Source organism: Tenrec ecaudatus, chromosome 1 (assembly GCF_050624435.1).
Source record: "Tenrec ecaudatus isolate mTenEca1 chromosome 1, mTenEca1.hap1, whole genome shotgun sequence".
Lineage (NCBI taxonomy): Eukaryota > Metazoa > Chordata > Mammalia > Afrosoricida > Tenrecidae > Tenrec > Tenrec ecaudatus.
This window is the reverse complement of record NC_134530.1, coordinates 238,457,975-238,475,647: the sequence shown is the minus strand read 5'-3', so window position 1 is coordinate 238,475,647 and position 17,673 is coordinate 238,457,975. Positions and strand designations below refer to the sequence as shown.

The 17,673-nt window shown below is 39.1% G+C and overlaps 1 protein-coding gene across 2 annotated transcripts in view; it reads right to left on the bottom strand.

Moving 5' to 3' along the window:
- Nucleotides 1-17,673, bottom strand: part of SPATA17 (spermatogenesis associated 17) — a 282,434-nt gene that overhangs the window by 121,978 nt on the left and 142,783 nt on the right. For both annotated transcript variants that reach the window (XM_075530400.1, XM_075530408.1), the window contains one exon: nucleotides 2,762-2,965. In XM_075530400.1, the coding sequence (XP_075386515.1) occupies nucleotides 2,762-2,965 (204 nt within the window). The remainder of the gene's footprint in view (nucleotides 1-2,761; nucleotides 2,966-17,673) is intronic.

The following is a 17,673-nucleotide window of genomic DNA, read 5'->3' as shown; positions in this document are numbered from 1 at the left end:
ACCTTAAGAGTACTATTCCCTGAGCTCAATCAGCAACCAAGCTAACATGTAAAGAGTTAAAATCCTTCAAAACTGGATTCACAATCATCATCCATATCCCAATGCAGAGCTTCAGCTGGTGTGAGGTCATCATAGACGCTGTCCTCACTGAGATCGCCGTCATCACCATCACTGCTGTCATTTTCATACAAAGCGCAGTCTTCACTGCCATCCACAGCATTACTAATACTACATTTCTGGAAGGCACGTCACACCATGTCTTCTGGAATGTCTTCCCATGCATCTTGAACCCACTTTGCTATTAACTCTATGTCAGGCTTCATGAGATTTCCTCCTTTTGTTAGTCAGGCTTGACCAGATGACATCCATTCGTGCCACAGACCCATGTATAAGCCGAACCACGTTTTTCGGCACATATTTTTGTGCTGAAAACTCGCTTATACATGAGTATATATGGTAAATATGTATATATCTATACCTGTCTAGAGAGAGTGGGATGGAATAAATAAATGGTCACACTGAGAAGAGTGTTATAATAGACATGAGAAGATTTAATATACACAAGTCTTTACAGACAAAAGCAAAACAGGAAACCTAATGTTAAATATCAATCCTATAAATTCTTCTTAAATAACTTTCCAATTCTGTTTTTTCTTACTCAGAAGTATTTTATGCATCTTTATCTTAATGCATACCATATTTTTGCACATTTCCTAATTAATGTCATGCAAACGTTTTCTATAAATTCCATGTAGAGCCAATAACTAGTTTAATAAATATGGTTAAAAAGTGTCAACTATTAAATATTAAAGCCTGCAATGATATATCTAAGGATCGCTGGTGGCACAGTGATTAAGCAGTTGATTGCTAACTGAAAGGTCAATGAGGTTAACCCACAGAAGGAGGTGGCAGTCTCCTTTGGTAACGATTACAGAACTGAAACCCCCGTTGGGGAGTTCTACTCGGCCTTATAGGATCCCTATGGGTTGTAATCCACTTAACTGCACTAACTCTTGTAGATATGTTATCAGATAATGTACCAATTAAGGTATGCTCAATAGCTATACTATGGAGACACTAGAGTTTGTTTCTTTTCCTCTTATGATGACTACTTAATTGTATTTTACAGTCTGTTGATGTTTTATAACATCATTATTACAGTAATATAGCCATGTCCACAATGAAAACGACAAAAATTCAATTATTCATAATATAAAGCTTAATTTATATTTATTTTAAAACTGTTTAAATGTATTTACTATACTATTGACATTACTGATATTTTGTAAAGAAATATGCAATCATATTCTTTCAATGTGTGTCAAATTAACCACAATTTTCCTTACTATCTACGGTCTCTCGTGTGTTTCCTGGCTTGACTCTCTGCTGGGTGTCCCTCCTTCATAGAAAGAAGAAAAAACTGTCCTCCTCTAGATCTTATTTATGAAGACCTGGTTGGGTAGTAGTTATGCATTGGTGTGTGCTCCACACAGTAGGCAGTTCAAAGCTGCCAGGAGTCCCACAGGAGAAAGACTGTGTAAACAGTAACCGTCTGATAAACCCACAAGGAATAGCTCTAAGTCAGCATTGAGTCAATGGCAGTGAGTATATCTTATTTGGCTAAATTAGATTAAAGGTAATTAACAATACTGATATGGATTTTTTTAGGAAATGAATCAGGATAAGGGAAAAAAGTAGTTCAGGGAGAAAATTGACATTATAGATTTTCACTCAATTTTTATAGTTCCTTTTATAATACAGCACTAACCTAGCCTTGAATAAAAGTTGTTTTGAGAAAGCAAATATATAATACATATGTGTAGATATATATGCATGTGTATGGGAGAGATGGAAATGTACAAATCAAGAAAATTGTGGGCCTAATTATAGAAAGCAGAAACACCATATCACAAATAATTATAGGAAAGTAGAAAAATATTTATGGTATAGAGGCAGGTTATCTTAAATGATTAAATAGCTGAAGATGTGAAAGGGGCCATAAAGCTCCCAGAGCAAGTGGCTAGTGCGCTTGGCTGTTAATCAAAAGGTTAGAGGCTCAAGTCTACCCAATGTGCTTCAGGAAAAAGACCAACCAACTTACTTCCAGAAAATCAGCCAATAAAAACTCTATGGGATACAGTTCTACTCTATCAAACATGGGGTCTCCATAAGTCACAATAGATAGGAATTGATTTTTTAGGATATCATATTAACCATAGATGTAATATCAAATTAAATATATTTCATAATAAATACATAAAGGTTTTTCCAGCAACAGCGGATTATAACAGGGACTGCTATAACAATATTTTTACATTGTAAAGTATAAAATTCATAGATTGCCAAACATATTTGACATACCATCCCCTTTTCAGAAAAACAAAACAGCACCTCCCCCACGATAAAGAACTTTTATAGAATACTACAGCCCATCATCTGGGACAAAGTGTTGGCATCTGCTTTGACAGCTCTCCCAGATAGTTCAATGTCCCCACTATGGGGTGGGGCCACCAACTTCGGGAAACAAAGGTCTACAGCCTAGCCAATAATCTATATTTTAACTTGATAGTCTATACAACAAAGTTCAATATCGATGAAGCATTTGATGATAGATATTTTTTAAGTATCTTACATTTGCTGTATAAAATCAGATTTTGTAAAAATAATAGTTATTGCAGACACAAAAAAGAAAATAATTAACTTAAGAAAATTAGCATGGATGCAATCATTGCCAGAATTATTCTATAGGACTAATCCATACCTGACATTGCTTCCTATTAATGGGCGGCAGAACTCCAGACCGAGGAAAAGAACGCGAGCTCGTGCAAGCTAGCCAACTGTCAAGGTCTATGGTGTACTTCTGCTTAGCTCTAGGTCTTCGGTGAGTTAAAGGCTTTGCTTTTTGTAGCCGCAACTCCCATGGGTCAGGCTCTTTTCTGAATGGTGAGTTGTATATTCCTGGGATCTAAAGAAGAAGAAGAAGCAATTTCAATGTTCATGTGACATGAAAGTAAGATAAAGCTGAACCATGATATTTTTCATATGTTTAAGACATGCTTTACACTATAAATTTGATTCTTAACCAGTGGTGGACAAATTCATAGTCATTCAAGGTTAAAGGGATTGATTTTACCACTGACTTGTACCATGGCTCCACTCCAGACCAATAGCCTCAGAATCTGTCAAGGTTGAAGACCAAACATGTTAAAACTGAGCTACGGCATCTGCCATGCATGGCATATTTTCTAGTATTTTGTTTAAGGGGAGAAAAAGGACCTTGATCTATCTATTTAATAGTTTAGCCATATAATACACAGTCTGAACCATATCAAAATCATATATCACACACACAAACTCAAATATATAAACAGTTGTAGGTAAAAAAAATATATACTCAATATATACCTAATTGTTTAAATGATTACTGATTACACCCCTGAATGGCAATGACTGTGACTTCTGTACACTGGAATTCTAAAGTAGTCAAACTAGTATCACATATCCTTCGGGCTGTATTACTCAAAATGCTGTATTAAATTTAACGCGGCGTAGTCATGTGGTTAGGTCTTTTGTTGCCTCATGATTCTCTCACCATGCTACCTTTGACCTTGGCATACACAGTATCAAAATAGAGTCAAGACTTCCATAGCACAGTGCCTGGCACCAATCCAGTTTTGACACATGATGAGTGCTAAGTTCAAGTTTATCCATTATCCATATTCTGAATAGGCAAAATGTGAGTACATAAACTTCCTGGAACTGAATTTTGGCACTGTATGCAAATACACTGGTACATAGTCACAAGGCAATGTTACATTTTAAATGATGGCATGACTTCTTTAGTTGTTCTGTAGACACTCTGTAAAGAATATACCCAGAAAACCTGTCTATTTTTCCTGGAAGTGTATTTTTTTCTTTTCTACTACCATCCTATCCTTGCACAATCTGGTTGCTTTTACTTATCTCAAGTGATTGGAGGTTACAAAGCACGTAAACTAAATAATGTTGTGTCGGGCGGGGTGCGGAGAGAGGGGTACTGTTGTGGAAAATATATTTTTAGCCTAACACTTGAGTAAGTGTTACCTCTATCTTCTAACTCGCCCGGGCTGGATTAGGTTTCCTATCTCTAAACAGTTCCTTACTTGCCTGCAGCTATGCCTGTCACAGAGCCTACCACAATGTCTCATGGTGAGATTTGTGTGTGCCAGTTTTCCCCAAGCACGCAGTGGGTGCACTGGGACTCTGTCTTACGTATTTTGTATCTGTGACCCCGCAGAGTGCCTGGCACACAGTAGACCACAAACGAATGCTAACTGCTTATCTAGAATAACGATGCACTGATCAGAAACCCTCAAGAAAAGTTCTATTGTATTCTTCTAAAGCCACATAGAGATGTGTTAATAAAAAGTTTGGAATTTATTTCAAAATCTTGTTTATTGCTTTTGAAGAATATTCTGGAACCTATCGTGTGTTTTTAAAATTTTTTTCTTAACACATAGCTTCAGTCTGTTTGCAAACACATTGGGATCTTCTAGAGCTAAACTGTTACTGACCCAGTTGGCCTACCTCCCACACAATTTCTCCTAAAACGTAAATTTTATTATACATAAGTAAGTTTGTGTAAACACATTTACATTTTAAAATATTTCTGACATGGCTTTTGAGATTTTCTTCTTGCCTGTTTAATTCATACATTAAAAACAAAAATTCACTGACATCAAGTAGACCAGGAATCATAGCCACCCTCTAAGACAGGGTAGAACGGTCCGGTGGGTTTCTGAGACTGCGACCCCACAACGTAGAAAGCGTCATTTTTCTGCTGGGGATCAGACTGGTGGTTTTGACCTGCTTCCGAACATTTAATTGATAGAAGAAAAAAAAAGTTCTAAAAATTGTTGAGGACAATTGTAAACACCACTTTTACTCTATGCTAATCTCCCTATAACTCCAGATGACAACATAGAATCAATATAGACAGACAACATAAACAAATATTAATAAGGAGACACATATTCACAATAGTTTTAAGTGGCACTACATTTTAAGCTGATGTTCAATGTAATTTTTTATAAGAAGCATGCATCGACTGTGATGACCAAAAAACATAAGTGCTATATTAACAAAAGACAATTTTTATCTAATATGCATCTGCATAGGGTAAGAAGATATGTAAGACTAAAACAACACCATTCTGATTAATTATGAACTCATTAAACTGACATCTATTGGTTTATACTAAAATTTCTATAACCTTATATATTAAAATGGTGAAGTATATCATTTAACTAGATTAAAATTTATCATCTAAAAATATCTATCTACCGGACTACCTGCTACCAGATACTAGATTTACCCCATTAGGAATCAGCTTTGATCTCTTTCACATTTGCATGTACATGTATACATAGGCTAGATGGGAAATGCAAATAGTTCGGTAGACCTGATAGCTTTCTTAAATTATATTTTCCAAACTATATGGAGGCCTTCTCAAGTGTATTCTCTTTGCAATTTGAATCAAATATGAAGAGAAAATATGTTTTAATTGAATTTAAATGTACTGTATGGAATCTTCAAGGTGTCACCATTTTCTAAATTAATTTTATATATTTAATAACTCAGTATCTATGAAAGCAGTCCAGCCCTTCCTGAATCCCGGCAGCAAGAAGATATGCTACTTACTTATATTGATACCATATCCATTTATTTTTCTGTATTTAAGTAAGTAAAATTGCCTTAACTTAGGATTGTCACAATCATCATCTTTCATAATTTGTAAGTCACCTAAGAATAACAAATTATTGTTGACTTTTTTCAAAATAATAGTATGTGCTACAAAAGACAAAGTTAATCCTAAGGGATTATGTCATATTTTTTCAGTTTTTCCATTTTTCACTACTAAGAAGTGCTGCTGCCAGGCTAGGTTTCAGGGACTTCATTTTCAGCAATAATTTTCTAGAGTGACCAACACTATGGGGAAATCTGTGCTAACTGTTTAAAAAAAGAAAGAAAGAAAAGGAGAAAGTACAACTGAGTTATTTGCAGTACTGTCATGCTATCCTCCAACTCAATAAGACCCAGGAAATCTCAGGAGAGGACTCTGCTAATAGCTTCTTACTGACCTCCCTGCATCAGGCCTGGCTGCTGACTGCTGGCCCAGTGGTGAATACGGCAAATGAGGTGTGAAAGCACTGATATTTTTAAAAGCTATGATTCTGACTCGTCAAAAAAAAAAGAAGGGGGGAAAAAAGAGCAATGAGTTATATAATAGATACTTTTTTTTCTTGAATTTGCCCCTTCAGACAATCCATCATGGGAATTTAAGCATGACCTAGAATATTAATTATGTCATGTTGAGGAACGAGCAAATGTGCCATTTGTTACCCAGTCACCCTTAGCATTACATTAATATTTTGAACCATTCCATATTTCTAACAATCTATCCATTGGCCTTTTTTCTCAGTTTTTATTCTCATACTTAAGTATAGTGTAAGTACTGTAAAATGCAATTGATCTGAAAACAAATGGATATACTTGTTACATGCAGAATATCTGCTGTTTTATTTCATGAAAAAAATTTTGCTGTTTTTATGATCATTTTCCACTCACATGCTGACCTTTATTTTGTCACTGCTCAAGGAAACCATGGTCTCCCTTTCCTCTCTTCCGTTTGTTTCTGAAGTTTAAAAAAATTCTATAAAATATGTAGAATTTGAAGCATTGTGTTCACTATAACTACCAAGTCACAATGATTATGTTCTAATTTCATATCTTACCAAATGAGAAGTAATCATTTCTCATGAGTTCATAATAATAGCTTCTTCCAGTAATGAATAACTATGCAATATACTGAGTAAACTGGAAAAATCCACAAAGTCCAATTCTACAACATATTTTGAAATCACTCATTGCCACAAAAGGAACAAAATTTTAAAATGACTTCTCATTGAATTAAAATGTGTGACTACTGTGAGAAATAAATTACTCTAAATGAAGGGCTATCTAAAGTAAGTTTGGCTCATGATGATTAAAAATTCTTTAAAAAAAGACACTAAACACATAGAGAAAAGTAGTAAAGATTGCTAATAACTAGAAAAGTAAAAGTGGGACAGAGACGTGTGAATAGAATATTTTCTAGGGTAGGGAGTGCTGAATCAACACTGACCAATGCACTTCATCATAATTATCAGGACATACTAGTGCCAGGGGATTTATAAAAGTCCCACTCAGCAAATAATTGCCCTGCTGTTAGGAGATAGTCAGTGTTAACAGACTGTCACAGTCTAGCATTTAGTAAGATATTCTACATTCAATTACTCTTGCTAAGAACTAAAAGGAAACATGGTCATTTCTCAGCTCTTGCAGTAATGCTTCCAGAAGCATTTCAGACAATGGTCATGTTAACCCTGAGATACAGCACCTCAGAAGGAATAAGAATTTCATGGAAACACGAGGGAGACATAAAGATAGATTGATCTATGTAAAACAGGGTTTTGTTAAAACTATTACTACAGAGAATTTTTCTCTTCTGTTTACTTCAGCTCAGCTAAGAAATCAAATATATAAATGTGTTCAGACAAATAACTGAGGGGGTCACATTAACTGTAAACTATAATGTAATTAACCATAATGGTCTTGAAAGTGGCTTTCAGAGTCCATTAGGGGTTCTTTGAGATCTTCTGCCCTGAAGACCACAATCAAGAGGATTATCTGAGTTAACTTCACCAGGTTATGGGTTGGCTTAGTATGAATTGTTCCTGAATTCTCTAGTAGTGCAGAAAAGGGAGCGATTTCAAAAGAAAAACAGATTGCCAGGTCTGTCTAAATAAGACAGGCTGGATGAACTATCTGGAGGAAAAACAATGGGACGGACAGTTCCAAGGGACTTGGGATAGAGGGAGGTTTGGGGGTGGGGGGAGTAAGGAAGTGGTGTTAACAAACACAGGGAAAAGGGAACAACATGGGACCCAAATGGTAGTGAGAGGGGAGTGGCAGGCCTGGTAGGGAATGATCAAGGGTAAGGTTATGTAAAGAAGAGGTATAGCTGTACCCCAGGTAGGGACGGAGCTTGGCAGGAGGAATTTCAAGGGAGATGGAGGAAAGAGCTAGGAGCCAAAGGGCATTCATAGAAGTCTAGACAAAGACATGTACATGCAAATATATATATATATGAGGATAGGGAAATAGATCTATGTGTCTATATTTATAGGTTTAGTATTAAGGTGGTGGAAGGACCTTGGACATCTACTCAAGCACTCCCTCAATGCATGAATACTTTCTTTTATTAAATTGGCACTCTACGATGCTCACTCTCCTGACACAACTGCTGAAACCAAAGCGGGTGAACAAGTAAATGTGGTGAAGAAAGCTGATGGTGCCCGGCTATCAAAAGAGATAGTGTCTGGGGTCTTAAAGGCTTGATGATAAACAAGCGGCCATCTAACTCAGAAGTAACAAAGCCCACATGGAAGAACACACCAGCCTGTGCGATCACATGGTCCTGAAGGGATCAGTTATCAGGCATCAAAGAACAAAAATTCATATCATTGGCTGCACACCTCCATGATACGATCGCTGAAGACAAATGGGTGCATAAGCAAATGTGGCGAAGAAAGCTGATGGTGCCCAGCTATCAAAAGAGATAGTGTCTGGGGTCTTAAAGGCTTGAAGGTGAACAAGCGGCCATCTAGCTCAAAAGCAACAAAGCCCACATGGAAGAAGCACACCAGCCTATGCGATTACGAAGTGCCAAAGGGACCAGGTATAAGGCAACATGCAAATATATATATATATATATATATATATATATATATATATATATATATATATATATATATATATATACCACAGTGAATGAAGGGGGAAGTGCAGAGTGGAGACCCAAAGACCATTTGTCGGCCACTGGAGATTCCCTCACAGAGGGGTTTAGGAGAGGAGATGGGTCAGTCAGGGTGTGATGTAGTACCGATGAAGAACACAGCTTTCCACCAGATCCTGGATGCTTCCTCCCCCCAGCTACCATGATCCGAATTCTACCTTGCAGGACTGGATAGAGTGGAGGTTGTACACTGGTGCATATGGGAGCTGGAGGCACAGGGAATCCAGGGTGGATGACACCTTCAGGACCAGGGGTGTGAGGGGCGATACTGGGAGAGTAGAGGGTAAGTGGATTGGTAAGGGGAAACCGATTACAAGGATCCACATGTGACCTCCTCCCTGGGAGACAGACGGCAGAGAAGGGGGTAAAGGGAGACTCCGGATAGGGCAAGATATGACAAAATAGCAATCTATAAATTATCAAGGGCTCATGAGGGAGAGGGGAGATGGGAGCGGGGAGGGAGGGGGGCAAAGAAGAGGACCTGATGCAAAGGTCTCAAGTGGAGAGCAAATGCTTTGAAAATAATTAGAGCAAAGAATGTATGGATGTGCTTTATACAATTGATGTATGTATATGTATGGATTGTGATAAAAGTTGTATGAGCCCCTAATAAAATGTAAAAAAAAAGAAAAACAGATTGCATGTGTTTGGTGAATTTAAGGGCTCCACAGAGGTACATAGTCAAGGGCCGGTAGACTATTAAAAATTCACTCTAAAGGAGTCACCGCCCGCCTGGCCATCCCCCCCCCCCCAAAAGGATTATACAAATCTTGTTCTATTATGTCAGCAGATCTCAACCTGGCGGGTCGCGACCCCTTTGGGGGTCCAATAGCCTTTTCACAGGAGTCACCTGATTCATAACAGTACCAAAATTAGAATTATAAAGTAGCAACAAAAATAAATTTGTGGTTGGGGGGTCACCACAAGATGAGGAACTGTATTAAAGGGTCACGGCATTAGGAAGGTTGAGAACCCCTGTATTGTGTCTTCATTCTAGAGCAGCAGTGGGGAATGTCAGGCTTACAGGTGCTCCCAGCCCTCCCAAATCATCAGTACCAGTTAGCATAACACACCTCATCAAAGAGAGACAATCCCAGTCCTCACATTGTTGTTGTTAGGAGCCACTGAGTTGGTTCGGACCCATAGTAACCCTCTGCACCACAGAACAAAATATTGCCTGGTCCTGTGCCATCCTCACAATTGTTCCTGTGTTTGAGTCCACTGTTGCAGCCATGGTGTCAATCCATCTCCTTGAGGATCTTCCTCAATTTTTCGGTCCCTCTACTTTACCAAGCATGATGTCCTTCTGTAGGGACTTGCCTAACATCATGCCCAAAGTACATGAGAGGAAGTCTCGCCATCCTTGCCTTTAAGGAGCATTCTAGCCATACTTCTCAGACAGATTTGTTTGTCCTTTGTGAAGGTCATGGGTATTGTCAACATTCTCATTCTGATTATGAGAGTCTTTCAACTGTCTCTTCTTACCTTGAGTTGTGCCTGATTAGCAAATAATGACTCTGTAGGCTTCACTCCCACAAGCTTTACTCTTGTCGTGATCAACTCTACTTTGAGAAAGCGCTCCTCCGCAGTCACATGTCACCACCTTCCCACGTGAGGGACCCACCCTCTTGCACTGTCTCTGACAAGGTTCTGCTTCCATTCATTAGGCCTTCAGGATCTGACCAGGTTTTCTTGCTCTGCATAAGGTTTTTAGTGGCTACTTTCTCCTACGTGGGCAGCTGAATTCTTCTTCACCTTCTGCTCTTACTCTGAGAGCTCCTCAGAGACACCAGTGACACAGCTCCAGCATCACAGTAACACACAAGCCAAAATTCTATCTTCTGTGATAGAAAAAATCCCAAAGAAATCATCTCTTTGATGTATCTGTTTTCAGTTGATTAGCAAATATATATTTTTATTCATTATTTTTATAACACCATCATCATTATTAAATAGTCCTATGAAAGGGTCCTTAAAATGACATTTAGATGAGATGCTAGTATCTATTTATCAATTAAATTCAATAAATATTACCAATCTCTTAGGTTAGAAGCACTTGGCTAGAGATATACAGAGGTGAATAAACAGTGATTACCCGGGTTAAGCATTGTCAGCTGTGGAGGAGGGCAGGCGTTAGGTGGACAGTTCTGTGAGTAAGTATCCTCTCATAACTGTGGCAAAAACACAGGTGAGGGGCTGTGGTAAAGGGTTGCGTTCATTAGAACGCTCTGTAGATAGGTACCTGGATTTGTTTGAAAGATGGTTAGAATTTGAGTAATAGAAAAAACGGAGGGGAACTTTCCAAACCAAAGGGCGAGTGAAAATAAAGGCATCGCAGTAGAAAGACAGAGGGTGCTCTTCAGGGAACATGAAGTTTAAGTGCAAGAGACGTGCTTGAAAAGAAAGATTGAGGTCAAATCCTCAAGGGCTTTAAATTTAAACTTCCTTCAGCATAAAACTGGAATCTTGTCATTTCCACATTATACTTCAGAAGACCAACTCAGGTGGAAGTCTGAAACCAACCCTGATTGCTGCTTGGGGCCGGCAGACGCACGCAGTCTTTGTGGAACCCTCCCGGGTATTCCTTGGACATTAGTGTCTGCCCGTTGTTTTTGTTTCCTGTAAGTCATTATTTCTTACCTTCTTGTCTAGAACAAAACAGGGCCCATGTGGATTACATGCTGTGCTGCTACCCGGAAGGTCAGCAGTTTGAAACCACTAGGAGAGAGATGAGGCTTTCTAATCCTGTAAAGATGTGCAGTCTGGAAAAAAACACAGGTAGTTCTCCTCTGTCCCATAGAGTCGCTGTGAGTCAGAATGTATTCGATGGCAATGAGTATCTGGAACAGCCATTACCAAAAGCCCACACGTTCCTAGACCTTCTTATCTTCTGAATTCCCATGTCCACACTGCTGAAAAACTTGAGCTACCAACCACTGAGCCTTCTCCTTCCTCAACCCCCCTACAACTTTATTTGCAAACTATGGGACTCCTATTTCAAAATTAAGCAGATTTCTTCAATCTTTAACCTGCTTTCACCCAGGTACTCATGCGTTCAGTATCTGGTGCCTACTATCTGCCATGCAACATGATAGGTGCTAAAGTCACAAGAACAGAATAGATATGGCCATGCCCTAATAGCGCTTATATTCTCTGCAGCTCCTTCACATTCTCTCCAAATTTGACAAATCTCCTCTCCCTAGCACTTTCCTTTCCCACAAGTCTAATCAAATAAAAGTTACTTCTCTCAAAATGGGTTGCTGTCCTCCTTGCTTTTCGTTGTTGCCTTCAGAACATTTCTTCACTTTAAACTGCCATTGAGTTGAGGTCCAACTCATATCTACCCTATAGGACTACCCTATAGGCAGCACTGTCCTGTGGGTTGCTGAGGCTGTAACTCTTTATAGGAGTAGAAAGCCTTCTCTTTCTCCCAGAGAGGAGCTGGTGGTTTCAAACTACCGGCCTTGCAGTTAATAGCCCAATGTATAACCACTGTACTACCAGGACTCCTTCACCTACTTCTTGTAAACATTCTTTCTTTCTTTTTTTTTCATTCTTTCTTTCTTAAAATACAAACATAAAACATATCACCTTTATTTCATCTGCTAGTCATCACTGATGGGCAACCAAGTAATTCCCATTGCATTGTGAGGTTTTAAGTACTCAGTATACACACTCTTTCCTTTCACATCCACTTTGTTGTTGTTGATTGGTTGATGTTGTTGTTGTGTGCCATTGAGTCGGTTCCTACATATAGTGACCCGATGCACAACAGAATGAAATACTGCCTCATCCTGCACCATCCTGATAATTGTTATGTTTGAGCTCAGTGTTGCAACCATCGTGCCAATTCCTCTTCTCGACAATCTTCCTCTGTTTCACGTCCCCTATACTTTACCCAGAATGATATCCTTCTCCAGAAACTGGCCTTTCCTGACAATTGTCTTAAGTATGTAAGACAAAGTCTTGTCACCCCTTCCTCTAAGGAGCACCCTGGCCTTCTTCAGAGAAAGATTTGTTCGTCCTTTTGGCAGTCCATGGTATTATCAATATTCTTTAGCAGCACCGCAGTGGATTCTTCTAATGTCTTTCTTATTCAAGGCACAATTATCACATTTATATGAGATGATTGAAAATACTATGGCTTCGGTCAGGGACACCTCAGTTTTCAAAGTGAATTCCCTGTTTTTTAACATTCTAAAGAGGTCTTGTGCAGCAGATTTACTTAGTGCAATGTGTCTGTCATTTTATCTCTTGACTGCTGCTTCCATGAGCATTGATTGAGCATCACTTTAGGCTATTTCAATGTCAATGCGGATAAACTATCTAATATTCTTGCTTATTGTTTCCTTGACCACTTCAATTAAAATGATTTTTCCACATCTCCAACTCAGAAACTTACTTCCATCATTGTACCATAACCTAGACTTTGCAAATTTTAATGGGCTTTCAAATTACTTGGGAATCTTATTAAAATGCAGATTCTGATTCAAGAGCCATTTGACTGGGCCATGCCGGCTGCATTTCTAACAAAGTCTCAGGTGATCCCAAGATTTCTGATCTGTAGATCACACTTATGAAAGGATATCACTGTAATTCAGTTGTCACTAGAAACTATATTACCTTAATCTCTGAAACAACTTACTATTCTTACCAAGACTGGAATCCATGGCTCTAGGTTTTGAGTTGTTTATCTCTTTAAAACTGTCAACCCACTCAGCACAGCACCTTCTCCCTCTCCCCATCCACATTACCTGCTTGCCTTCACCCCAATCTCTTTCCAACCTAAGCTTGGCCAAATATTATAATAATTAGCTTAAAATGCATTCCTTTCCCTTGGCACTTCCCTTTTCTGCATCAACTACTTATAAAAACAATTCTGGAAAAAATCATATTTCTACCATATTTGTACATGTCATCCCTCATGCATTTGATTATTTTTTATGAGAAATCATAATAACACAGATTGCTATCTCTTCCAGTGTATGAACAGTCACTACAGATCAGTACATTACTGTGCTTACTAGTTTTCCTAATAAATTAGCTGGTTCATACTCCACAAAAATTTCCCTCCCTCTCCTTCTCTCTTCTTCCTGATGATATATTTTTTTAATTCACAGATCAAATAAGGATCTTCTCCCATATTTCAATTCCAATTCCTCCCATGCTTGCATTGATGCCCATCTTTTTCTGTTAGCACAGTCATTCCCATCATGTATTCTCTGGACCCATCTGTTCTGCCTTCTCAAGGATTTCACGTCATTTTTATCCTATCTTCTGCATCTTTCAGCTTTCTCTTTCGACTTAATCATTCTTGGCTACCACAAAGCATGCCTACTTTGTTGAAGTCCTATCTGAAAACTTCCTCCAGGGATAACTTGATCTCTGAAAACTTTTCTTACCCAATTGTATGTTTGTGTGTGTGTGCCCCCACTTTATCTGCCTGTTCTTACTTCCTGGACACTTCAAACATTCTCATCTGTTTTCCTTGCACAATTTCCCCAAATGTCCCATAGTAAAATAGCCAATCATTTCCACATTCCAAAAATCCAGTGGATATTCTTCAGTCCTCCTCCTCATTCTCGCAGCATCACATTCCTGTACTTTCTCCTAGAGTATACTCTCCTATACCCTAACATTTTAGGGCTGTCTCTGGTGATAGTTGACTTGTCTGGCTGCTACCTGTCAATCTTTAGATAGTTCTCTTGCACATAAGAACTGACATTGGAATACTGCATATTTAGTTGTGAGTCTTCTTTTTCGCACTCTACATTCCATTCCGTACATTTTCTCAACAACGCATGTGGCTTTATTATTACCTAATATTATACCTCCATAAAATTATTGTGTGTGCTATACCCAGTTCAGATTTCTAGTTTAAAGCCTGAGATTGGCATTCATTTGCCCAATTGCATACTTAATCATTTCACTTGGATGAATCAGAGGAATCTAAAACTTAACATGTCTTAAGCTAAAAGATCAATTTTCTTCCCCAATCTTCCACATCAAAGTAAGTGTTACCATTAGTTCCAATGCTGTGGAAACCAAAATCTTGAGAATGGTCTTCTTCCCAATTCTCTATATTCAACCCACTGGCAAGGTTAAGTCCCAAAACTATGTTGAACCCACAGAATTTTATTCATACTCATGGTTAATGTTTCTGTCTAGTAGCCACAATGACTTCACCAAAGTGCGTGAAACTTACTTTGGTCTCTCTTCTTTTGCTTCACTTTAGACCTACCTCTGATGCACAAGGTTTCAGAATAGTAACTAGAAATAAAACGGACACCAGAGGGACTCTGCAGAAATCAGCCCAGGAGAGTTACTTAGAAGGAAATTCAGCACTGCTGTATCACAGGAGGAGCATCATAAAGATAAGTAGGCACAGACCACAAGGTTTTGAGGGGCTGGGGGCTTTTGGTGTACCACAGTGGAGGCAGGTTAGAGCTTCACCTTAGCCCTGCCACTGTCTCAACTGGAGATGGGACCATTTGGAGCCAGCACAGGGGCTTAATCTCAACACAATCACAGTTTGCCACCACCTTGGGGCAGGGACTAAACTCTTAAAGCTCCATGGAATGGGATCGGGCTCAGTTATATTGTTACTTTTGTGTCCTTCTCTTCTCTCTATCCTGCCACAGTCTCAGAGGGCTTACCTTTTATTTTTTTTCTCCTCTTTGTCTCTCGCCTGTTATCCCACACGCCAGTGCAGACCTCCAGACCACTCCCCTTAGCCTAGGGCGTTATGTCTGCCTCCCACCCAGCTAGGTGAGCTCTACCCTGTGAAGCTAGGCTGAGGCTGGGAAAGCCCAGCCAACCTCTACCACGGGATACCCCGCCCAACTTTATAATGGGGAATTCCTGCCTGTGTGGCTGTAGGAGCTCCTATTTTTCTTTTGTTGTCCCACATAACTGAGGGAACTTCCTCCCACCTACCTTAGTATTTCACAAGGCTTAAGGCAGCTCATCCAACACTTGTCAATGTTCCAAACTGCTGAAGGAATCTCTGCCCAGCCTCCACAGTGAGCTACCTGACCAGGGAAATTCTGCCCAGCATTTGTGGTTTTCTACAACAAATCAGGATACCCACCAGCCCTTCCCTGCGAGGGAAGCCATAGGAGGATAACGTGGTAGGTTAGTTCCATAGAGAAATTAGCCGTAGGCAGTTCAAAGAAGCATTCCTACAAGTATCCTAGAGAGAGCCAGTGCTCTTTGACTCCCTGGAAAATGGCACCTGGCTCCTCTAAAACAATGCAAACAGCCATCAGCCCCAACGACCTCAACGAAAAAACAGGAGAAACAAAAGGCAATGTCAGAAAATGTCTTGAACATAATAATATGCATAGAAGAAGCAGACATTGAGCTGCTACAGAATGAAATTTTCAGAATGCTGCTAGGAGTTATTAAGGATATGAAGGAAACAATACAGAAATAGGATGAAATAATAGAGGAGATAAAGTCCATATACCAAAGGGAAATACAAGAGCGTATGGAGGAGACAACAAAAAACAGTAGCAGACACATGAGCCTTGAGAATTGACTGGAGGAAGCAGAGAACCACATCAGTGACTTGGAGGACAGCCAAGCAGACTTTAACAAATGCGAACAAAAATCTGATAAGATCGTCAGAGAAGCTGAAAAAAACTTAAGCACTCTATCTGATGCTATGAAGAGGAACAACATTAGAATTATTGGATTACCAGAGGAAGACACAACAAAGAAGTCATCTGCAACAATAGTTAGAGAATTCTTGGAGGAAAACTTCCCCAGCATAATGAATGGAAACCAGGTAACCATTCAGGAGGATGAAAGAACACCAGCTAGACTAAATCCCAAGAAGTCACAAAGGCACATAATAGTTAAATTATCCAACTTTGAGGGAAAGGAAAAAATCATGAGAGCAGCTTGGGAAAAACAAGCAATCACATATAAAGGTTCCCAAATAAGAATATTCTCAGACCTATCAGCAAAAACTATGAAGAAGAGGAGAGAGTGGAGTAACATATTCCAAAAATTGAAGGAAAACAATGCAAACCCAAGAATACTCTGCCCAACCAAATTATCAATCAAGATAATGAAGAAGTAAGAGTCTTCCCAGACAAGGAAAAACTCAAAGAATACGTTAGAAGAAACCCAGCCCTACAAAAGATCCTTCCCGACCCAGCATGGGCAGAAGAACAACACTCACCAAGCATAATAAGAGACTGCCACATAGAACAACCTCACCCAGAGGGCAACAAAGAGAAAACAGTCCCCAAGATAGCATTGGCTTAATGATGGAAAGAAATCAAGAGTGACACACACACACACACACACACACACACACACACACTAATAAGAAAGGAAGTTGCTTCTTGTGTTTTGTTTTTTGTAATTGGTTTATTGTTGTTGCTGTTTTTTTGTATATGGTTGTTCTGTCTTGTTTTTGTGCATGTTATTATCTCCGCAGGTCTGTCTAAATAATATAGGCTGGATGAACAATCTGGAGGATGAACAATCTGGATGAACAATCTGGAGGTCCGGGGTGACATGAGAGAGGGGGATGTGGGGGAAAGGCAGTGGTGTTAAGAAACCCAGAGACAAGGGAACAACAAGTGATGCAAATCAGTGTTGAGGAAGGTGTAGGAGGCCTGGTAGGACATGATCAAGGGTAATGTAATCAAGAGGAATTACTGAAACACAAATGAAGACTGAGCATGATCCTGGGACAAAAGGAAAGTCAAAGGAAATAGAGGAAAGAGCTAGTAGGAAAAGGTCATTTATAGAGGTCTAAATAAAGGCACGTACATATGTAAATA